Source organism: Danio rerio, chromosome 7 (genome assembly GCF_049306965.1).
Source record: "Danio rerio strain Tuebingen ecotype United States chromosome 7, GRCz12tu, whole genome shotgun sequence".
NCBI classification, from domain to species: Eukaryota; Metazoa; Chordata; class Actinopteri; order Cypriniformes; family Danionidae; genus Danio; species Danio rerio.
Genome location: NC_133182.1, coordinates 29,584,904 through 29,610,042, shown reverse-complemented (window position 1 = coordinate 29,610,042; position 25,139 = coordinate 29,584,904). Strand labels below are relative to the sequence as shown.

The 25,139-nt window shown below is 34.9% G+C and overlaps 1 protein-coding gene and 1 long non-coding RNA gene across 4 annotated transcripts in view; one reads left to right on the top strand and one right to left on the bottom strand.

Moving 5' to 3' along the window:
- The window catches only part of rorab (RAR-related orphan receptor A, paralog b), an 86,309-nt gene that overhangs the window by 39,034 nt on the left and 22,136 nt on the right, over positions 1 to 25,139 (top strand). Inside the window, exon 2 of one of the 3 annotated variants that reach the window (XM_009303216.5) lies at positions 4,483 to 4,512. The exons of 1 other annotated variant lie outside the window; for it this stretch is intronic. In XM_009303216.5, the coding sequence (XP_009301491.2) occupies positions 4,483 to 4,512 (30 nt within the window). 3 annotated transcript variants of the gene reach the window in all.
- On the bottom strand, positions 3 to 24,261 carry LOC141375378 (uncharacterized). The gene is made up of 4 exons (XR_012383324.1): positions 24,115 to 24,261; positions 3,723 to 3,803; positions 1,803 to 3,578; positions 3 to 1,578 (listed from the first exon to the last, which is right to left on the bottom strand). It is a non-coding gene; the product is annotated as an uncharacterized lncRNA (long non-coding RNA).

Sequence of the window (25,139 nt, the reverse complement as noted above, 5' to 3'; positions counted from 1 at the left end):
AAAAGGACACTCATTTTTTACTGCAATGTTCTTAATGACGATTCATTTTAATAAAATGTGAGATTGAATTTTTATTATTCAAAATCATTAACTAAATCGAATCATGAGTTCAGTGAATCATTTAGTGAATCAGTCAGTGAATCAGTTTATCCCTAGTATGAAGATAAATATGTGATGCATGTAATAAGTAAGTCTTCGTTTATTGTATATCTGCATCATTTCCATTAGAAGAATACAATTGTTGTTTTCCTTTCTCTCATGTTTATTCTAGCTGGAAACTGTAGTGAATCACATGTAGTATAGGTACATTTGTGGAATGTTACACATGTTAGATGAGATGCGTTTTGCCTTAGTTCATATAAAATGGATTATTCAATTGTGATTTTTTTTAGAGGAACAGAGCGCAGGCAATTATCAATGCAGAGATCAAAAAATCTCCCAGCAAGTCAATTTTACATGGTATGAATCTATCCATCTGACTTTTGCTTTGCTTTAACGTTATTGCAGTCGAATCCTCTCAACCTTCAGCCATTTTTGTCTATGAACATCCACATGCTCTCTGTTCTTCGGAGCCAAACTCAGCATGGAAGAAGAATTACAGGGAAATTTCAATGTGAACAGACAGAAACAAAGAGACTCAGGGGGAGGCTGTTAGAGACTGAGACCGAGGAGTTAAACCAATTAGGAATGGATGGAAAGAACAACGACTTGTCATTTGGCTGCTGAGCATCATCAGATCTGAAGCCCCTTCTTTTTTAGCATTGAGAAGATGGGAGGGAGACAAAGCGGGATCTTTTTTTTCTTCTTTCTTTCTGCGCCTCTCCTGTTTCATTTCACAAATAGATGGATAAATAAAGGTTTGCAGTCAGACTCGCTCTTTTCATCATCCTGATTTTCAGCTGGAGAGGAATATTGAATGTGCCTCCTCAAAAGCCGCAAGCCAAAACGTTTGTTCTGGTCCGGCTGAAAACGAGCTGAGAAATGAAAAAGCTTTCCCTCATCAGTTTAATGAATATGCTGGTTTAATTAGAAGCTCCTTCTTAAGATCATGCAGTCATTTTATGTGTACAATATATAGATTTTAATACAGCTGCTTAAGATTTTCAACATTATCACTTTAATATTCACAATGAAACACACAACGTCTGACATCTAAGTGCTCATCATTTTTTACATTATTAAATCTTTCGTGAAAATATCAATTAGTTATTTCTTTTCCTCATGCTATGTATGTGCTGTGAGTTAGACATAAACATTTTTTTAATCCTAATTTACATTCAGAAGGAAATTAATTTGCCATAAATTGCTTGTTGATGCTTTGTTGATTGGCAGTTGCCATTTACCACTTGTATCTGGTTTCGACAGTATCACTAGTCATGATAGATTGTATTTCTCTCAGATGGACATTTTACATGACAATGGAGCTGGCTGGAGTACAATAGCCCTGATTAAAGGGAGTGGATGGATTAATGGCGATTGACTGCGCTGACCTGAGTAACCCTGAATGTTAAATTATAAACCAGGGCCTTTTAAATAAACTTCGCTCTGTCATTTTATTCACTACATACAGTACATGTACTAAATCTTTGTTATAGTGTCACTTTTATTATATTTATTTACGTCACAGTACATCAATAACCGTGATGATTAATCAACTAATGTTTGGCATTTTGTGATTATCAGCTGCTTGCTTGTTACCTAGCTCTTCAGATAGTAGCATGGCGATGACTTATAATCAATGACATTCTGTTCACATATAATATACATGCCAAAATGCGCAAATCAGCACTACTTGTTTAAACTGAGTGCTGCACAGACCATTAGTCTGCTTGGTTAAATAAAAAACAATTAACGACTACTAAATAGAATATGAAATACATTGATAAGCAAAGCTGTGGGAAGAAAATCTCAAATGGATCAATTCTGAGATTTCCAAAATGATATATTAGGCTAGATTTAAGCCAGGGGTGTCCAAACTCGGTTCTGGAGGGCCGGTGGCCTGCATAGTTTAGCTCCAACTAGCTTCAACACACCTGCCTGGAAGATTCTAGTGTATCTAGTTGGAGCTTGATAAGCTGGTTCAGGTGTGTTTGATTAGAGCTAAACTCTCCAGGACACTGGCCCTCCAGGACAGAGTTTGGACACCCCTGATTTAGGCTAACCATACACAAACGCTCACCAGGAAGAATGATTGGGCGTTCAACCAGAAACAATAGACGTTAGTTCACTCTCAATACTGTGAATGGGGAAAAGTGTGACGATCAGTATGGCCGCCACAACGAAAGAACACAATGGCATTTGTTTACTAACATGACAGAACTGTGTTTCTGATCAGTATTTTAGTTTTTCTTTGCTTTCTTAAACAAAACACTCTTAATTTTCTTTGGCCGGTCTGTCTTGGACAGGGGTGCCAAAACTTGGTCCTAGGGGGCCGGTGTTCTATATAGTGTGTTAATTTAGCTAATCCTAATCAGACACAACTGAGCCAGGTTACTAGGCTTGGTAGAAATGTATTGGCAGGTTTGTTGGAGCTACTGTAAACTCTGCAGGACACCGGTCCTCTAGGACCGAGTTTGGGCACCCCTAGTGTTGGTATTCATGTTGGTATTGTTTCTATATTAGGCTGTTTCATCCTATAGCAAAGTCCATTTAAGGCAAGTCATTTTACTCGGCGGCCAACTTTGATACGTCTCCTGGGCAGTATGCTCAGGCATTATGTTTTAATGGGGAAACATCAAACTCTCCAAAACTTTTTGCCAAGCTTACGATTAAATTATATTATTGGAACCACCAATAAGATTAAACAACAACTATCTCACAACTTTCATTTTTAAACGTCTGAATCAATCAAAATTATCATATTTTCAGGTTGCCCTAGCTAATGCGCATGCATACTTGAAAGAAACGAGTTCACAACACCAACCCATTTCATGGCATTTTTCCACTTAATTCGGATAATGCTTTGCCTGATTGTGCTGCTCTTCTGAAGTAACCCAGAAATTGGTCTTGATTGTGAATCTCCTCCAGAAATGATAGCGACTCTTTGTTTACAAGTTTGTGGGCGTTTGAGTAATTGCTGTCTTGTGATGTGTGTTTGAAAGGATGGACTGCACCTCGCGTTCATTTTATGCTGATTAAAAAAACAAAAAAACTTCTGTTATTAAGTGCGCTTTGGTTCATTTAAAAGTACAGATTTCAAGCTTTATGTGGATATATTTCTTATGTCTGTACAGCAAGTATTTGTTGAGATTCCAATGCATTTGTTGACCACCAAATTGTTGTACTGTAAAAGCACACATCTGATCAGAGAAACGTCAGTCTATAGCGATCAATGATTGGCCCCCTTTAGGCGGGGCTTCATTCGCCATATTGAACATTATACTTTTCCTCATTCAAATGTAGAGTCTTAACTCACAATTAGCTTTTGGCTAACTTTACGTACAGCTACTAAGCTGCTTTAAAGCATATCGCATATAGCATATAGCATATCGTGTTCTGCTCATTCGGAATTTCTAGATATGTTCATCCTTCTTCTGGCAGGGGAGGAGTTTTTAGGTGACCGGAGGCAGAACCGGTTGCTGCAACAACAGAATTCATCTAGTTAAAAGTTATTCCACCACTAACAATTTTAGAGATGTTATTCATAATGTGACTTCAAAAAGTTTAGTATTTTTGTTTCATGGTGTTCTTAAATGTGTAAATTGTATGGGCTGCTTAATTACTTGGTTATAATAGGTCCTAATGCAGTCCCCCCAGAAAGGTGTGTGTACTCTCTGTTGACAGCCTTAATCACAGCACACAAACTTTAACACAAAATTTAACACAATTTCAGTATCGTCACATTAGAAATGTATGTCTCAGTCTACATTTTTACAAAACGTAAGTTATGGTACGTTTGTATTGTCTAGATAGGTTTTGTTGTACATTTCAGAAAACAAATCCACTAGAGGGTGCTCTCTATATTTTTGTGAATCTATAATATGTTACTTAGGGTACATTTTGTAGCACGTTTGAGATGCATGTCCTTCTTAGACACATCTGCAAGGAGGCTGGGCTTGTTTCACAGATCACCTTGTCAACCACTGACCTCAGCTCTTCCCTTAACCCAACCAATAGTGTTTTTAGTAGCAAAAGTAAAAGAAAAGTGCACTGGGACCATGTATTTTTCTTCATTTCTTTTGTGAACCCCCAGGCTCTGCATGGCACGCCACCATACAAAATTAGCTACCGAGCAAACTAAAAAGTATCATTAGTGTGAAAAGGAACAAATTTTGTTAGCATCATACTTCCTCGTAGCATTCATTTTACCTAGAAACTGCAGTCAAATGCATGTTTAAGTACGTATTTGCAGTTTCACAAAATTGTAGGCTGAAACTTGTATTTTCAATGAGCATGTGGTACAAAATTTTTGTAAATGATTTTTAGGTTGTATAAAACACATCACAAATGTTTAAAATGTATTTTACTTCTTGTCTTTTTTAGATGTGTCCTCTGGAAAGAAAACGCACACTTGTAAGTATGGTCTTTATGCAAAAAAAATGTTTTTGTCACATATTAAACTTGCCTGTGAGATCAAACGATAAGGAAAGTTGTTACAAAACCTGGTGAACAGAGGAGGAGACCCGGAACTTATAGAAAGTTAAAAACAAAAAGGAGAATGTTGATGCTCAGATTGGCATCCACCTCTCATTGCTTTATTCAGATTCTTTGCGTTAATGTGCAAAGTGACAGTTAATGCTTTGATGTTGAAGAGAGCACAGATCAGATGACACTGATGATAAATGTTGGCATAAAAAGCAAATATTTCAGTATGATTTTATTTCCTAATGAGTTCTCGTTACACCGACTGTAAGTTCCTTGTGAGATTTCTGTGTAACTGCTTTTTAAAGTTGTGTTTACCAGTTTGTCAGTGGTGTAACTGATCTTTCTCACCTCCTCTCACCCACACCATGTTTACACACTGACTGTAAACATCATCATAAATCATAAAACATACACTTCATTTTATATATATATATATATATATATATATATATATATATATATATATATATATATATATATATATATATATATGTATATGTATATATATATATATATGTATATATATACATTGTGTGTGTTGGCTTCTGACTGTTTCTGTTTTGTTGTACGATGTATTGCACCAAAATATATTGCAATAAACCAGAGGTGTCCAAACTCGATCCTGGAGGGCCGGTGTCTTAGAGAGTTTATCTCCAACTTGCTTTAACACACCTACCAGGAAGTTTCTAGTATCTAGTAAGAGCTTGATTAGCTGGTTCAGGTGTGTTTGTTTAGGGTTGGAGCTAAAATCTCCAGGACATCGGCCCTCCAGGACTGAGTTTGGACACCCCTGCGATAAATGATATTATTGTCATTTTATGCCTCTCATTATACCAGAATAATAATATAATATCATCTCAATGCAAGTACACTGTTCCAAAGAACAAATACTATTTTATTCTTAATGATAATACATTTAATTATAGTCATTTTAACAATTTAATAACTAGACATTGTAATCATAATGTGAAAATGCATATTCTAAGTTAATAATAATAAATGCTTGCACAAAAACTTGCAAGGTAAAAAAGTAAGACGCTGCGATATCTGCTACCAGGTCTATTTTCAGTTATCAGACACCCACATGAAAATATACTGCAGTAATTTATAGTAAATACTACAGTGTTTTTTTATTCATACTGACACCTCCAATAGAGATAGAGATGTTGCACGATCAGCTAAAATGTTGCTAGAATTTTATTTTTTTTTAATGTATGGGTGATATATTGCATCACCAAAAATGATTGAGTACATCCTATGTGTGTGTGTGTGTTTATGTGTTTATTTTATATGCAAATTATACCAATATATTTGTAGAATGTTATAATATACAGTTGTGCTCAAAGTTTACATAAGTGTCCACAGAGTTTACAGTTCACATCAGGAAACACACACAGTATTGAAAACCAAGGGTGTGTAAGCATTTGCACTGGGTTATTTTAATCATTTCAGCTATGTTTTTGTTTTCTGTTCTATATGTAAACATCTTTTATATAAAATATCTTACTCAAGATCAGTGTTAAGGTAACGCATTACAAGTCATGCGAGCTACATAATAAAATTACTTTTCTAAGTAACGAGTGAAGTAATGCAGTTCTTTTTTTTTTTTTGTTATTGAACTTTTTTTATTTTATTTTGAATTTTTATACCCACACAACATAAAAATTACAATACAAAATCAACATTCAAGAAATAATGTAATAAAAATAATAGCAAAACAAAAATTATAACAAATATAAAATAATACAAAACAATATAACAGACAGTCAAATTGACAACTTTTCAATTTTCTTTTTATGTGCTCTCCAAATATTAAGTAATGCCTTTCTTAAAAAAATTTAAGTTAGAATATTCTGTGACTTTTTTGACTTTTTAGTTTAATTAATATGCTTTTAAAAATTGTTTGCTGAATTACAATTAGTGTAATCACATTAAATCACACTCAATGAGACAATGAGCTTCCAGCTGGAACTGACAAAAACCAAGATGGCAGAGCCTTACATTTCTTTGATGGAAGAATTCTCATTATTTTGAACACATTGAAGAAAGGGGGATTGTCCCAATTAACAATGATTTTATTGAACAAGTGAGACAAAAACACAAAAGTAGCAAACACATTGCTTTCAACTTTCATTAATCTGAGTATACAGCATGTAAAACATCAGTAAGTTCTCAGAATGTAACAATATTATACATTTTTATTATTCATTTTTTAAATATAAATGACAGTGTAGGTTATACACTGCACCATTAAATGCAGAGCTCGTCTATTCAAAAAAGAAGAAGAAAACTGCAAGTTCTGAAAAAATATATAATATTGTAATGCATTACTTTCAAAAGTAACTTTCCCCAACACTGCTCAGGACAGTACTAAATAAAGAATAACACACATTTTGTATGATCTTTCTTTTATGTTGTTAAAATTATGGAGTATGTAAACTTTCGAGCACAACTAAATATTCACATAAATATTGTACTTATATTTTGAAAAGATTTAGAATAACTTGCATGGTTGAATCCTTATTTACTCTAAATCTAAAGCAATCTAATTGTTTTAAAAAGAAAATGATTTATATGTTATTTAAAAAAACAAAGCAAAAAAATAACATGCATTACATAATGATATTACTGTGTTCTACATGTCATTCCAAAACGAATAGTGGCTGTTTATGGCAACAAAAAAGAACTGTTTCATATATATTGGTTTCATGCTGAAAGGTTTCGCCAATATGACACAAAAACATAGGTCAAGGTGAGAGAAGCTGCTCAAGAAAATGACTGCACCCCAGTGGGATGCTTGTGTGGTTTACCAACAGAGACTTCCTGTTTGTGCAGTAAATGATTTGAAATCCCCTTTACAGTCTAAGATGTGTCTTGAATACTGACATAAACCAAGTGTTAATATGTGAATGGTTTTCACACTCCTCTAAAGTCCCCTTTAGTGGTTGCATCCCTATGGGGTTCAGGTTGTATTTTGGTGCCTTTTAAAGGAATAGTTCTCCTAAAAACAAACATTTACCCTACATTTACTCACCCTGAAGTGCTTCCAAAAGTTTATGAATTAGGTTTTTGTTTTCTGTTGAACACAAAAAATATGTGAATTTTTGAAGAATTTCCCAATAACCAGTGAATGACATCCATAGTAGGAAAAATGAAGAATACTATGTAAGTCAATGGTTACTGGTGTCCAACATTCTTCTAAGTAACTTCTTTTATGTTTAACAGAGGAATGAAATTCAAACAGTGGGGCGTGGAGAGAAGTGAATAATTTTTGGGTGAACTATCCCTTTAAATGAGAGGTTTTGGTGTGATGGAGTGACTGAGGGTGTTTGCACATGTGTGCCTGTGTGTCTTGATGTTTGTGTTGGAGACGCCAAGCAAACAAGCAGCAGCTGTGAGCATGTATGAGCTTGTCTATCCTGCTGAAGTTAAAGCTTGCGTTCAGGATTGCGGAGGGATGAATTTCTCCGTGGAGAGAGTCTCACACAACACGAGCCCATCCTCACACTGCTGTCAGGCCCGTGAAACACGAGACCAGCAAAAGCAGCTCCAGCATCTCTATTTCAACTATTCAAGCCTCGGTTGGGCAGCATGTGGGTGATGTTTCTAGAGGGCACAGGATTTAAAGGATCGGGTTTAGAGCAGTGCTTCTCAGAAGAAAGGCTTTAAGGTGTGAGATAGATGTGCACAATTGTGGATAAACTGAGTTTCACACTTTTTTTGTAGGCATATTGGCGGCTAAATCAATATCGGCTAATAAATGCTATATTTAATGTTATTGTAATCAGTCTGATAACAAAAAATAGATCGAAATCTGTAAGCCGATAAATTGACCCTTGTCACACTTCCGGGTTTCTCAGTAGCGGAAGTCGTCATAGTTGGAAAAACCTGTGCAGTGAATGGGAATGCTTTTTTACAATCTTATTTGCTTAAATCATAAAATGAAAACTTCATGATGGTGTTATAAAGGCGTTCAGAAAAAGGAAAAAAATTGTGTGAGACTGACGTTATTCTCTTCTCTGGCTGCCATCATCAAATTTGCTGTCCTGTCCCATAGACGCTGCATTAGAAACACCTCATTTTTTTGTCATTTGAAGCAAAGATAATTTACTACATACATAAATACATATAAATGTTTATACGTTTAAAAAAAAAATATATATATATATATATATATATATATATTCAAAACTTTAAAGGATTTAAAATGCTGATGACTATTAAACTCATCATAACAGGCTGGTAAAAAGGATCCATTTCGTGCTGGGTGAACCTCTTCATGCTTGCAAGCTGCCTTTTTTCTTTATGTTTGACTGGTATTTTGATTTTGGTTAATGTTCTGTGACTTAGTTGTATGTTGAAGTTTTTTATCAAGCAGTAGATTTAATGTATAAAGAAAGCAGGCCATAAAAAAAATTAATTGATTCTGAAATTTCAGAGCTTAGTTCAAACTTTTTTGTTTTGAGTTGGGGTTATAAGATAGGGTTTTAAAATAAAATCAGTTGCAGGTGCAAAAGCATTAAGGGCATGTCCGAATACTTTTTCTATTTTAAGGATTAATAAAATTGTGGTTTGCACTGCAGCATATGGTCTAACAGGATTGTGCTTATTCTCCTAAAGAGGTATCGCTGTGTTTTGAGCATAACGTGCATTAAATTGATCAGATTCTCATATTTTAATCCCTTTAAGAGTTGCGTCACGCTGTGGTGCATTTGCTATTTACATAGCATCATTGTAAGTGAAAAACTAAGTGTAAAAACTGGCCTTTTTACTTTCTCTTTACTCCTTTATTTTCGTAGATAAGGAAACGGTGTACGCACTCCACTGCAGACATCCATCAGCCTACTCAATATGTTTAATTTCATTTGTTAAGCGCAAAGATTTGTTTTAAAACTATTTCTAAATTCAGTTCTAATTTCCAGCAAACTGATAAATGCACAATAAAAACAAAGTGTGTTGAGTTATAACCCAACACACATCCTGTTCTTATGACCCATATGGTGATGCAGATTCCTCCAAAACCTGACAGGTGGACAAATCTAAACTTGTTTTGATTAAAACAAATATCAATATGCATATAAAAAAAATACTGCTAATAATAAGAACATTATACAAATGCAAATCGTCATGAATAAACTAAAAAAAAGCCCCCGAGATGTAGAAGGGATTCAGGCAGTGGTTTTTATATTTATGTAGAAAATAATAATTTTTGTAATGTTTTAATCCTTTAATTCTTTTAAATTTGTAAAGATATTTTCATATTGCTCTACATCCTGTGTGTATTAAGCAATGTGTACGTGTTAAGGCGCACAATTAACACGTTCTGCGCTGGACTTTAGACCTGCTTTGAGCTGGTCAGTTGCACAGTCTATTTTAGTTCTTTAAAGTAGCAACGCACCAACAATGCGCCTTAACACACCTTTTTTCTAGACCGGAGCACCAATGAGTCCTCAACAACGTGGCAAAAAACGTGAAAACTAGGGTTGCGCTGGTCTGAAACTAGCACCAAATCATGCCAAACACGTCTTGTGCCTTACTGTGCTTGGTATATGCTAGGCCCCTAAATGTGTTTGCCTTTTTTTTTGGAAACTTAAAGATAGAAAACAAAGAAAAAATAATAATATGTGCTTTTATTGGCTAATATATCAGCTATCTGCCCCCAAACTAGTTAACATTAATCTAGTTAGTTGTATCGGTCAAAAAAAAAATGCATATACTGTAGGTGAATCATACTTTTTTGTTTAAAATAGAGACAACTTCAGAGTTATAAGTAAGTTACTTGAAATTCTGACACAAATATATATTATAAAAATACTGTATATTTTAAAGAATTTATTCGAATAATCTTCCAAAAGATCAGTGACATACTCATGAAGACTTGAATCAGTGTTTTTAACTTTTATACATGTTGGTTTTATAATTATATGTTTAACCAAGGCGACGCTGTGGCGCAGTAGGTAGTGCTGTCGCCTCGCAGCATGAAGGTCGCTGGTTCAAACCTCTGCGTTTCTATGTGGAGTTTGCTTGTTCTCCCTGCGTTTGCGTGGGTTTCCTCCGGGTGCTCCGGTTTCCCCCACAGTCCACAGACATGCGGTACAGGTGAACTGTGTAGGCCAAATTGTCCGTAGTGTATGAGAGTTTGTGTGTGTGGTTGTTTCTCAGAGATGGGTTGCGGCTGGAAGAGCATCAGCTGTGTAAAAACGTGCTGGATAAGTTGGTGATTCATTCCACTGTGGTGACCCCGGATTAATAAAGGGACCAAGCCAAAAAGAAAATGAATGAATGTTTAACCAATTAACTTAATGTGATTGGCACAACATAGTGATCCAAAGTAACCTGATGTGCATTATTTTGATCACTGCATTGGACATCACTGTTTATATCTGAACCATTAACTGTTATACCAGTACTTTTGTGAGTAATTTAAATGCTTGAATCAGAGAAATAATTCTCTGTGGCCGAAAAGATTGAACTGGTTTCATAGCTATAAATCAGCAGATTTCTCTGGGTCAAACGTAGATTTGACTTGCAATTGCACTTGTTAAAGGTTTAACAAACCAGGAAATCACAGTCACTGAGGACTATGTTCAGATTTGTTTTAATACAATTGTATGATTCTGAATAGAAAAGTCTGAACTGTAAGATTTGCATGAAATAAGTTGCTTTATGTTTTATTTTATTCAGAAACAAGCTTCCATTCAACTCTGTCTAAAAAGGGTAACTTCACCCAAAAATGATCATCTGTATGAATTTCTGTTTTGTAACGGACGAGAGACACATATTTGGAACAACTCACAACTTAGTAAATCGAAGACAAAAAAGGTCATTTTAGGGTGAACTGTGTCTTTAAGGCAGATTGAGATAGTTGACACATGTTGCCAGATGAAGTTAGCTAACAGGTTCTTACCTTGAGCTTCAGTATTATGTAATATTTCACAACCACAGAGATGGTTTAACATGATACTTTGATCAGTTAGCTGTGTGTCGTCTTAGCCTAGACCTTTTGGCCGCACTGTGTCAGAGACGGTGTTGTGTGTTTTGCTGGGCTCTGGCCAGATCATTAGCATTCAGATGGCTCCGTTCCCCTCAGATTCAGCCAGACCTGTATAAGGCTGAATGTGGGTGTGTTTGTACCCAACACACATATGGGTAGCATTTCAAATATGCCAGTTATCCTGTAGGCAAACACATGGAATTTAAAATCCCTGTTGTGCCGCTGATAGCTTAACTACATATGGCTTTACTATCAGTCAATATGGTCTTTTTTCAGTGGCAGATGATGGTGTTTGTAGATAAAATGATAAAAGTGCATATTTATAATATGGAATTTGTCATCATTTATGTTTGTAATATACATATACGTATTTTAATTAATTTAGGTTAAACTATTTTAAGTATACACACTGTTGGGTTGACCATACATAAACAGTTAATTAGTGAAGAGTGAAATCAAAACAAGATGTAATTATTTTAGTTTGTCAAATAAAAAATAAAAGTTATGCGATTTAAGGAAATTGTTTTAATTGTTTTGTTAACGTTTGTTAAGCTAGTATTGTGTATATGTAATGAAATACACAAAAAATGAAATAAATCTATTTATAAGTTATATTGTATTATATAGATATATAAATATATAAAATTTAACAGGCGGTTCATTGCTCTGTGGCAACCACTGATGAATAAAGGGACTATGCCACTATAAAAATAACTTATTTGTTATTAAAATAATAAATTTGATAATAACTTATTTATTATTAAAATAACTTATTTATTTAACTTATTTAAAAAGATTTATTTTTAATTTCTCTGTCTGTCTATCTATCTATCTATCTATATATATATCTATCTATCTATCTATCTATCTATCTATCTATCTATCTATCTATCTATCTATCTATCTATCTATCTATCTATCTATCTATCTATCTATCTATCTATCTATCTGTCTATCTCTCTGTCTCTCTGTCTGTCTGTCTGTCTGTCTGTCTGTCTGTCTGTCTGTCTGTCCACCTGTCCACCCTTCCATCCATCTGTCCGTCCGTCCGTCTGTCTGTCTGTCTATCTATCTATCTATCTATCTATCTATCTATCTATCTATCTATCTATCTATCTATCTATCTATCTATCTATCTATCTATCTGTCTATCTGTCTGTCTGTCTGTCTGTCTGTCTGTCTGTCTGTCTGTCTGTCCGTCTATCTATCTTTCTGTCTGTCTGTCTATCTATCTATCAATCCATCTCTCCATCTGTCTGTGTGTCATACACAATTTACTTGCAGTAAGTTAAATGAATCAGTATAACCTTGGGTAGCTTGATAACTAATGTTAATTTCCAGAAAGCCATAAAATCTCCAAGGTGAAAAGTTCATTTTGAGCTGCTCTCAAAACATTTATTCAGCCCATTGTTTATGTCTCTGGCTTTTCAAGCTTCCCAGTAATGTGTAATGTGTTAGGTAATAATAATGATGACGTGCCACTAGAGATATCAATCATTACAGATGGTGTGATAAGTATGACAGTAGGTAGTCAATGCCCTGTGTGTTACATTACAGCACTCTCAAAGAGGAAGGAAAAGTCTTTTAGCTCTGTACCTGCAGACGACTTCCTGCACACAGCAGAGTAATACCAAAAAAAAAAAACACACACATTGCAGAGCAGTGCAAGGTGAGCCAACGCCAACCCTATTAACCACACAGACTCACTCACTAATCCCCCATTGGATGACACGGCTGTCACTCAAGGCCTGAGTGGGCGGGAAGAAAGGGTTTAGTCCTTATGTCACAGTCACATGGATTCTCATGCGGTAGAGACGAGAGGCACAGCAGCGCTCTAGTCAGTCAGTCAGAAGCTCAGCGTTTACGTCCAAATCTGCACATGCTCCTCTGACGCTCCTCTGCATGGCCACTGAGCCTCAGGATGTACTTAATGATCACAGCAATGAAAGGTATAGGGATTTCTAAGTTTGCCATGTGTTTGTGCATGAGAATGTTCATGTTTCTGTAATGTTTTGATCCCTTTTTGCATGTACAATGTGCTTCCAGAATGTCTGTTTTGCATGTTCATTTGCATGTTTTGAATGGGAAATGGGATCTTTTGTGATTTGTTTTAATGCGCATTGTGAAACATCATGCGAAACTGCCCTGAGCATAAGTTAATAAGTCAGCAAGTATGTGATGTGATGCGATGCGATGGCGTCTTTCTTGACAGCTCATACATGGGCGGCCATGTTGGCTGTTTGGCATGGCATGGGAATGTTGCCATGCTGGATGATTGGGGAATGTTGTTCCACTGACCTATTTATGGCAGGCAGGGGTGGACTGCCATAGGAGCGCCTGGCTGTTTATTCCACCAACGGCTGTGTCTTACTTAATCCCCCCACCCCCTACTCTGATTCACCATACACACACACACTCACAGGCAATGCAAAGTCTTGCTGGCAGCTGTCATTATCTATTAGCGATAAGGTATAGGGCAGTGGAACATCTGTGCAAGCCTCCGCTGCTTCTCTTTCAGAGAGATTAGAGATTATTTCGGCACATTCTGATGTGTCCTCCCACACTGTTCTACAGATCAAGCCCAAATGTTTGGTCGTTGGTGATGTTTATTGTCTTGTTGTGAAAGTGCCGCTCTTTTCCTTTGGCTGACCCGCTGACATCATGACCAGAGGTTAACGAGATTGAAGAGTTTCGCCCTGAGTAGACATGACGGGATTGTGAATAGAGCAAACCCATGGAAAAACATAGGGTTAATATAGACAGCCAAGGGTTAACGTTCATCCCATTAGTGATATAATTATGGTATTAGGGAGCTTTTTGGTTGAAATGATTGCAGATTTACGCTTGTGTGTTTTAAATTGTCGCTCTTGTTCTGTTTCAACCACTCTCTTAGTGGAAGGTCTATTGGTGTATGCATGAGCTTTTTCTGATCTTCTAGTGTAATGCTGGAAAATAAGATTACGGAATTCACATATGAGCGCAAAGGCAAGATGGCGGAATAAATATGGAGATTTCTGAAAGCAGAGTTTAAATCTGGCTAGTGTGCTTCAAAAACACGTCCCATAATGTTTAAGAATTAGGTCAGTAGACAGACAGAGGGTACTGTAGGTGGTCTTTTGTGCCTGTTTGTACGCAGTCGAGTACATGAGTGTAAACACCCTGAAAGCAATCCAGTTGAAAGTGTTTTTGAAAACCACTGGAAATCTTTGAAGGTGGACAAGCTTAAAATATATTTCTACAGTGTGTGCATTTATTTAGTGTTACACACTTGAGATAGGATTGATGAACGTACATCTCAATACCAGGTGTAAACTTGCCCTCTTTGAGAGTCTGTGAGCAGGTGTATTTTTGGGCTTGGTATAGTTTGATCTATTATAAAAAATAGACGTGTTAATTTAACATAGAAATGCAGAATGAGACTGCAGAAAAAAATATGGAGTGCAGCAGCTTTCATTTTAGCTTAATAATAGAAAGACTGTGCCAAACACTGTTGTTGTGATAAAATCAGCACTGTTTTTTAAATGTTTTTTCTCCTTCAAACCTAACTTCCCATTTCAGATGGCTAAGTTTAAATCCCATCTGGTTGGTGCACTTCAACAATGCATCTCATAATGTTTTATAATTTAATTTAAGTAGGCTGCCTTTTGTGGCAGTTTGAATGCATTTGATCACGGAAGAGTTTAAACCGACAGATCAAATGTGTTTTCATCTACCTCTGATGGTCAAAAGTAGACAAGCTTGAAACGGATCAACAAAAAACGTTTTCTTTAAATGTTTCTTTGTTTAGTTTTTTCACCTTCAAACCAAACTGGGCTTGGTTTCCCCAAATCATCACTAGCCAACTAGCAAGTCCTGACATTACTAACATAGTTCAGCGTTTCGTGTTTTCCGAGTCCATTGTTGCAACCAAAATTCACAAACAGCATTTCAAATTTTAGTGGTAAGAACTACACCTCTAGACTGTGGTTAGAAGCATAGTACCTGCATTCTATTTTGAGTTATCCCCCTTATGCCCTTTCACCTAACATTTTACCGTCCACTTTCAATTATTTTGAGAGCTTTAAAAAAATCTTGCTCAGATTTGATGTACTTTGGTCTCAAAGTTTTTTTTTTTATATTACAGTTTAGTTTAACGATCTTCCAATTGACAATTCTGGTCCCTTCTTAGTGCACTCAGAAAAAAATTCATGCCATTTTGAACGCAGCAGACTTTTGTTTTTTACATTACAAGCGATAATCTGTTACATTTCTGAAGATTGAAAAAACAAAACATATGGTATAGTTCATGCATATACACACATACAAAAAAAAAAAAAAAAACTGAACTACACTGTTCCAGTTACTATGACCATAGTGTAAAGCTGCTTTGACACAATCTACATTGTAAAAGTGCTGTACAAATAAAGCTGAATTGAATTGAATGGTTTTATTTAGATTTTAAAAATAGGCCTATATTTATGCCAATGTATATGCAACATTTCACTTTGTGAAACATGACACTTTGTTAAATGTTATGTCTGCTACCAAATGTAGCTTTATAAACAACAAATAAATAAATCTATGTTTTTATGCATATCATTGTATGACCATATATCTGATTTGTGCATGAGACTATGTTTTGGTGAGTGCCGTTCCAAAAATATGGAATATTCTCAATAATATGTGTTAAGGAAATGAAATCGTGTTTCAATTAAGCATGGAGGATAAAAGATAGGCCAAAGCAAGCAAACAAGCAAATAGTTTATTACTGATATGGATTAAAAAATAACTCACTCAATCGCTCACTTTCCTTGGTTTATTTCCTGCTTTGTCATCGCTCACCACAGTGGAATGAACTGCCAAATTCTCTAGTAATTTAAATTTTTTTAATGATAAATAAATATATATTTACAGTTGAAGTCAGAATTATTAGCCCCCATTTGAATTGTTTTTCTTTTTTAAGTATTTTCACAGTATGTCTGATAATATTTAGAAAGTCTTATTTGTTTTATTTCAGCTACAATAAAAGCAGGTTTTAATTTTTTAAAAACCATTTCAATGTCAAAATTATTAGCCCAGATAAAACAATTTTTTCGATAGTCTATAGAACAAACCATCATTATGCAATAACCTGCCTAATTAACCTAGTTAAGCCTTTAAATGTCACTTTAAGCTGAATACTAGTGTCTTGAAAAACATCTAGTAAAGTATTATTACTGTCATAATAGCAAAGATAAAATCAGTTATTAAAAATATTAAAAACTATTATTAAAACTATTAGTATTATTATTTCTAATATTATTAAAACTATTATGTTTATAAATGTGTCTTTGTTAAACAGAAATTGGAGGAAAAAATTAACATGGGCTAAAAATTCAGGGGGGCTAATAATTCTGACTTCAACTATATATGTATATAAAGGGTTCATAGTCGGGTTGACGAAGATGAAGACGGGGGAGTGTTGGTTAGTTGGGGGCCCCAAAAAAGCTTTTAGAATTATCCTAACTTACCCCCTTACCGGTGCCCCTGTATACTGTATATGTTTGGGAAAGCACCACTGGCTGTTTTAAGACTGCAAAGTTTAAATGTCATCTGGATGATGGCTGTTTGAATGGATTCAGCCACATAAAACTTTACACTACCAAAATGTGTTTTCGAAAAAACCTGTTAAAGTGTCCAAACATGGATGAGCTCAAAACAGTTTCGACTTGCTTTGCACCTGTATTTTGTGTCGCCCACATCAGTTTTGCAGAGCAATGTGACCACACCTTTAGCCATGAATGTTAATTGTGTAGAAATGAAAGGGCTTGGTCACATTCATTACTTTACTGGAGCAATTTCATTTTTAAGTGTTTGGATTTCACGCTGATTATAGATAATGACAATAATGAATGAATATGTATCAGACTTATTAGAAGATAATGATATAATTTCTAGGTGTTTGCAGAACGCTTTTATGTTTGATGGTTCAGTTTAAGACTAATATGCGCCACGTTGTTCTTTTCTCCTTTGTTATGATGGAGTGTTTATCTCTACCCGATGTGAGTCAGTGTTGTCAACAGATTACGGCAGCCCCAAAGGGTGGGAGGTAAGGGGGAGGGAACGTGTGTGTATGTGTGTGTGTCTGCTGCGAGTGTCTGTATTGGATCTATGTGTGTGTATCATCTGCAGACTTTGACTTTGGTTGGGCGCTGTGTTTTATGTTTCCTACTTAGACAGCATATCAGCACTTTCACACCGGGAGAGAAACTAAACATGTTAAAACCACAAGCTCTCACGAGGAGGAAGCGACACAGAACAAGAGAGTCTTCTGGGGTGTGAGAGTGTGTGTTTGCGGATTATGGTCCACACTTGGTTGGTCTGTTGGTGCTCGTCTGTAAAAAAACTGATTCCAAAAAGATAGAAATAGCAGCAGTTCAGTGTTGTGGTGTTTATGCAGAGATGTGGCTAATAACCATTGACTAAAAGCATTATGCGATATAAAATACTAATAATAGTGTATATTAGTAATGCATCTTATAAACAAATTGAGATTTGGATGTCCGGTATAATAAACATTCATTCATTCATTCATTCATTTTCTTTTTGGCTTAGTCCCTTTATTAATCAGGAGTCGCCACAGTGGAATGAACCGCCAACATATCCAGCATATGTTTTACGCAGCGGATGCCCTTCCAGCTGCAACTTATCACTGGGAAACACCCATACTTTCTCATTCATTCTCATACACTACAGACAGTTTAGCTTACCCAGTTCACCTATAGCGCATGTCTTTGGACTGTGGGGGAAACACCCAGAGGAAACCAACGCAAACACGGAGAGAACATGCAAACTCCACACAGAAATGCCAACTGACCCAGCCGAGGCTCGAACCAGCGACCTTCTTACTGTGAAGTGACAGCGCTACCTACTGCGGCACTGTGCCGCCTATTAAAAATATAACACATTTAAAAGATTGTCTTATATTTTTATAGTATATAGATAAAATAAAAATGCATCAATGTTTGTACAGATGAATATATATATATCAAGATGAAGGTAATTATTTTCTAAAACATACAGTTAAAGGAAAAATTATTTGCCCTTATGTGAAATATTAATCCTCAAATATTAATTTTCAAATTTTTCCTTAGTCCTGTTTTTTTTATAATATTTTTTAAAACATAATAGTTTTCATTTTGAACTAATTTTTAATAACGGTTGTTTTGTCTTTTGCCATGATGACAGTACATAATATTTGAAAGTTAATTTGCAACATACAGTAGTAATCAGTTTAATGTGCAATTTAATAGCTTAACAAGGTTAATTCATTAGGCAAGTTAGGTTAATAGGTTTGTCCCAAATCGCATACTTGTGCACAATTCTATTCTATTTTGTAGTACATAAAGTGTAAGTAGTGCGTTCACACTAAAAACTATAAAAAAAGAAAAAGTTCACTGGATGATTCAACCATTAAAATGAAATGTTGAATGTTGGACACTTCACACACTCAACAACCTTTGCTTTGCTCAAGTAGCGGAAGGGGCGGAGCTTTCAGGCGCTCATGTTAAATTACTTTATTTTGTGACAGCAAAATTCTTCTATGAGGGTGACTATAGCGCTTCTTGAGGGTGAATGAGGGTATACTCATGGCAGGGATTATTTGATCGATTTGTCTTTTATTTCGCTAATATGGCAACCGTCAAAAGTCATCTGGGAAACGGTTTGAATTTCCACTTAGTAAAAATGTTTTAGTGTTCCATTTGGGAAGGCACTTCATTTAAATACTATGTTGTGAGTGTGTAAGTGCAAAAGTACAGTGCATAGTGTGCCATTTGGGATGCAGCTAATCAGTCAAGTCAAACAAACAGCTCAGGGAAGCTAATAATATTGACCATAAAAATTTTATTCTAAAAAATGTAAAAAGTGCTATTGGCTGTCATGGTAGCACAGTGAGTAGCACGATCGTCTCACAGCAAGAAGGTCGCTGGTTCGAGTTCTGGCTGGGTCAGTTGTCATTTCTGTGTGGAGTTCGCATGTTTTCCCCTGGGTGTTTACATGGGTTTTCTCCGGGTGCTCCGATTTCCCCCACCGTCCAAAGACATGCAGTATAAGTGAATTAGATAATCTAAATTGGCCTTAGTGTATGTGTGTGACTGCAGAAGTGTATGGGTGTTTCCCTGTGTTGGTTTGCAGCTGGAAGGGCATCTGCTGCGTAAAATGTGCTGGGTAAGTTGACAGTTCATTCTGCTGTGGTGACCCCTGATTAACAAAGGGACTAGGAGGAAAATGAATGAATGAATGAGGGTGCTTTCATTTCAGCTAAGCTAAAATATATATATATATATATCTATATATATATATATATATATATATATATATATATATATATATATATATATATATATATATATATATATATATATATATATATATATATATATTATATCCAGAAACAAATGATATAGTAGGAAACACTGTGGAAATGTTCTTAATCTGTTAAACATTATTATACATATATTTGAAAAAGCAATGAAAATGTCACTGTTGAGCTAATAAATTTGCATACATAATATTTTTTTTGTAGAACTATTCACTCCTGCATTAAAAAATGGAGGGTTCCACACAATTCATCCATTGTGTCCCAACACAAATCAATTAAGTTTAACAAATTTAGTTGGATTGGATATAAAACAATTAAGTGGAGCTGAAATCTGTAAAGTTGTTTTAGCTCATTTTAATGAAGTAGCAAAATATTTGAGTGCTGTTGTAATTAAAACTCCTTTACAGAAACATTACAGACAGCAAAAGAGAAACAGTCGGTCTACACCCATTTTCAGTTTCACAAAAGCATTTCCTTCTGCTGTTGTCCAAATGAAAATCCCAAAAGGCCATATACTGTATCATCGCACTATTGAAATGAAAAACGTCCACCACAATCAAACCTCCTTCCCCCATCCCTTGTGTTGTGCTGCACAAATAATGCATCCACAATCCTCATCTGTAAATGGCCTTGATGAGCGTTTCCTCTCTGTTCTCTGAAACAGCAGCTTCTGCGCTGCGCGTTCTTGCATCAGCAGCACCTACTGCTCCAAGACTCTTCAGCGGCTGCTCTGGGAGAATCAGCCTTTGATGTATTAATCCATAATTCAGACCAGATTAGCGTCTTGTGCTTCAGAGTAACTAATTACTGCCGATTGGTTTTACATATCTAATGAGAGCGAGCAAGGATGCCCTTAATGAATAGAGCAATGCAGAACCAAAGGGGATTAGCCCTTTCTGTAATCATGAGAAAATAGTCAATTCTCAAAAACTGATGCCTTTGCAAACAGAGCCGAAAGAACGTGTCGTATGTGACCGAGAGAAAGAAAGAGAGAGAGAGAGTGCTCTGATGGTGATGAGATGCGTTTTACTTTTTCATCCTGTACTGTATGCGCCTCAGGGCTGCCGGAACGACTGCATCGCTCTTCTCTAAATGGATTTCTCCTCCTGCTTTATTCCCCCAGCACCCCTTTCAACAGCACACCATCTCTGCATGCTCTTCCACAACCAACCACAGTCCAACTGTGGTCCACTAACGGCACAAAATCCAGCATACACAGATGCCATCGCCATCTCCAACTCTGATATTTACCAAAATGCAGCACATGGCAGTGGTGGATGATGTGCATAAATTAAGCACTTGACAGATACCCCAAAAAAATAAATTAACTTAAGTCAAAGAGCAAAAGTGTGATTAAAGGGATAGTTCACCCAAAAATCTAAATTGTCATCAGTTACTTATTCTTGACGTACTCTTGTTTTCACTATAGATACCAATGGTTTCCAACATTCTTCAAATTATATGCTTTTGCATTTACAAAACTAAAAAAAACAGCTGATTTGGAACAAGTCAAGAGTGTGTAACCGATGTCAGCATTTTCATTTTTGGATTTATCCTTTTAAGTATAAATCTAAAAAGTAGTTCTGAAACACAGGAAAGGAATATTTATGAGCGTCCATTTCTGTTATTCTAATGATTTATGGATATTTTAGTCCCACTTCTTGTATTAAGTGGCCTAAACTACTTTTTTAAAAATGCTTTGTAGTTATTGAGTTTATATTGTATTACATAACAGTAAGAGTTAAGTGTAAGGTGAGGGACAGGTTTTTTGGTGTGGGTAGGTTTAAGGATAGGTTAAGGTGTGTGGAATGTGTCAACAGTGTAATTATAAATGTGATTACATAAACTAGTTACAGATGTAATTACATGCAGGTGTTATTAATATATAAGTACAATCTAAAAAAACATTTACAGTATGTACGTAATAAGTGTATTGTACCAAATAATGAATTGAAATGTAAGTAAATCTTAGTTAAAGACACTTAAGTGAATTGGGACCCAGTCAGACATGTGAGCTTAAACAGATCAACCTTTGACAATAGATTTACTTCACAAACAGCTGACGTTCATGAGCTAAATGGGATTTACATTAATAAATTCAACAATTTAGCATTAAAAGCTGAAATTTGATGCCCTCAACTAATCATATGAATCAGGGAATTTATAATTCAGACATGCTATAGGGTATATGCAGAAGTATGCAGAAGGAGTTTTAATTTGTCAGTAATCTGGCTCAATCGCTTCCGGTGAACTGTATACCAATACAAAATCTGCGCATTTAGGGTCTGTTTTCTTTAAAAATAAGTGATCTAGCTGAATGACATCCAATATAAAGTGGGTCTCAGATTATACAAGAAGCACTGCATTAAATTATATTTTTCTGTGTCTAACTTTAAAATATGAACATTTATTTTACCCGAGTATATTCAATGGAGCTTCTTTGCTAACCTTCTAATCCTGACGGGTGCGTGCGTGTAAAAGGCTTTTCATCTTGTTTTACGCTTGAGCAACTAAATGAATGCCAAAGTATATTTAACTGATTATATTTTAATTACATTACAAGATCGATGCTGTAAAAGGAACCGTATGTAATGGAAAAAAAAGTCACATTAACTGTTCACCGGAAGTTTATTATCATTTTAAATGTAGTGAAGTAAAACTGACGTTCATGAGCTAAATATGATTTACATTAAAAATGTGAAAATTCAACGTTGAAGACTTAAATTTGATGCTTACCATGCATTTCGGTGAATCGTTCACCGGAGACTTGCTCAGAATTAATTGTTTTAATTGTTGAATTGTAAACTGGAGAATCACTCTGAACGAATCATCTGAATCAGTGAATTTTTGAATCAGACATGCTATTGCTTCTCTAAGCTAATTAAAGTTTCTGCATGTCAAAATAACATTTTCATTTGCAGCATTTATGAAATAAATAGTGGAGTAGAAAGTATCATGTTTTTTTTTAATGTAGTTAATTAAGTAATACTGATATTCATGATCTAAATGTGATTTTTTTTTTTTTGAAAATTCAGCATTAAAAGTTTAAATTTGATGCTCGCCATCCGTTTCAGTAAGTGGATTTTATACTGTAGACTCACTCTGAACGAATTATCTGAATCATTGAATTCATGAATTGGACATGCTATTGCATCTTTAAGCGGATTACAGTTTTTCTGAAAGAAATTCAATTCTTCAAAACTTCACCAAATGGCAAAAGTGAAGAATTAAAACACCTCGAGAGAAACTAGGCTCAGTTGGGCACAGCCATTTCTCCTATGGCCAAATGTCTTGTACAAAGCTGCAGTCTAGGTGCTAAACAGTGGAGTAGAAAGCACAATAGTTTGTTTTTTGAAATGTAGTGAAGTAAAAGTAATACAGCTGATATTCGTGAGCTAAATGTGATTTATGTTAATAAATTCAAAAACCCAGCATTAAAAGCTTAAATTTGATGATCATCTGTTTCAGCGAATCGTTAACTGGAGACCTGCTCAGAATAGATTGTTTGAATCAGTGAATTGTAAACTGTAGACTCACTCTGAACGAATCGTATGAATCAGTGAATTCATAAATGGGAAACTCTGTTGCATCTTTAAGTGGATTGCAGTTTTTGCAGGTCAAAATAACAATTTAATTTAGAACATTTATGAAATGTAGTAGACCGTTTTATGTTAAATAAAAGTAATAGTTTCCTAAAACAAATCATAAAAAGTACTTAAACTCTGTGTGAACTGAAAGTTGTTGCGTAATGTTTATTTTAGTATGTCGATGTACTACATGCTGAAACTGAATATTTAATAGGGGGGGTCTTTTTTTGCGCATAATTCCCTCATAGCAAACTAATAGTAAGAGGGGCGTGGTTAAGTATATCATGGCTGAAGACTTCAAAAGTACTTAAAGAAGGACCACCACTCCAAATGAGGAAACAAACGGTCAGACTTTAATCAAAGATTTTTTCAGTGGATTAACTTGATTATTTGTTCACCTTAAGACTAACAATGTGCACTAGCAAAACAAACATTGTAAATTTTATTTTCACACATACTATAAGACGCTTAAAATTTGACTTAAATGCAGTTAAAAACACAGTAAAAGCATTAAGCTACTGTCCAGCATTGACCACATGGCTGTTGAGAGAGGATGTCTGTAGTTACACAAATGAATGTCGGCTGTTAGGAGAGCAGATTGTACTTACAGATGATGTCACTCCCGTGGGTGATTTCGACAGTCATTGCCATTTTTTCTGCTTGAATAAATGGAGTGTTTTGTGGGGGGTTTTGTACCGTTTCTTTACCGTAGCTAAAGCCTGAGGTTACTCTCTACACAACAAACCTCAAGTACTGTTCTCTCTGCATTAGCTGACTCAAAGGTCAGGAGCTGTGGAATTAGTCTTGATGTGATTATGCTCTCCTCTAATCAGTTTAAAGGAATAAAAGAGTATGTTTTCAAGGGTCAAAAACACATGTGCTTTACAAAACAGCCTTATTGATTTGAGTTTTATAATAGTTTTTTTGTGGTTAAAGAGCTCTGAGAAAAGGCATTTTGAATGTAATTTTCAAAGCAATAAATGGAAGAGGAATAATATAGGAAAAAGTTAACCTTACGTGGAGTTGTGCAATATTTTTTGTCAATGATATTATCACAATTGTTGTTTTAAACCTATAAATAAAATTATGAAGCATATTTATAATAATGAAAAAATCCATTTGTTTTTATAAGATGAATAAATTGTTTCAAACCTGTTCGAGTTTCTCCTGATAAACACAAATTAACATTTTAAAAATGTAAAAAATTGCAGCTATTTATATTATTTTGATTTATTTATTTTAATTTTTTTATTTGCCAATGATTACTGGTTAAACATTTTTCTAAAATAGCATATTTTGTGTTCAACAGAGAAAGCAAGTCTCTTACAAAATAACGTACTTCAAATAATGTTGTAAATTAGTAGACATCTATAGTATTATTTATTTATTTATTTAAAAATATTTTATTTTTAATTGTTTATTTATTACAAAACAATGTACCTTAAAATTGTCATAAATTACTAGCCATTCATAGTATTATTTATTTATTTATTTGTTTATTTATATTTTGTTTAATTTTTTATTATTTATTTGTTACAAAATAATGTACTTCAAAAAATATTGTAAATTAGTATCTTTTCATAGTATTGTTTATTTATTTATTTTTCTTTTTTATTACAAAATAATGTATTTC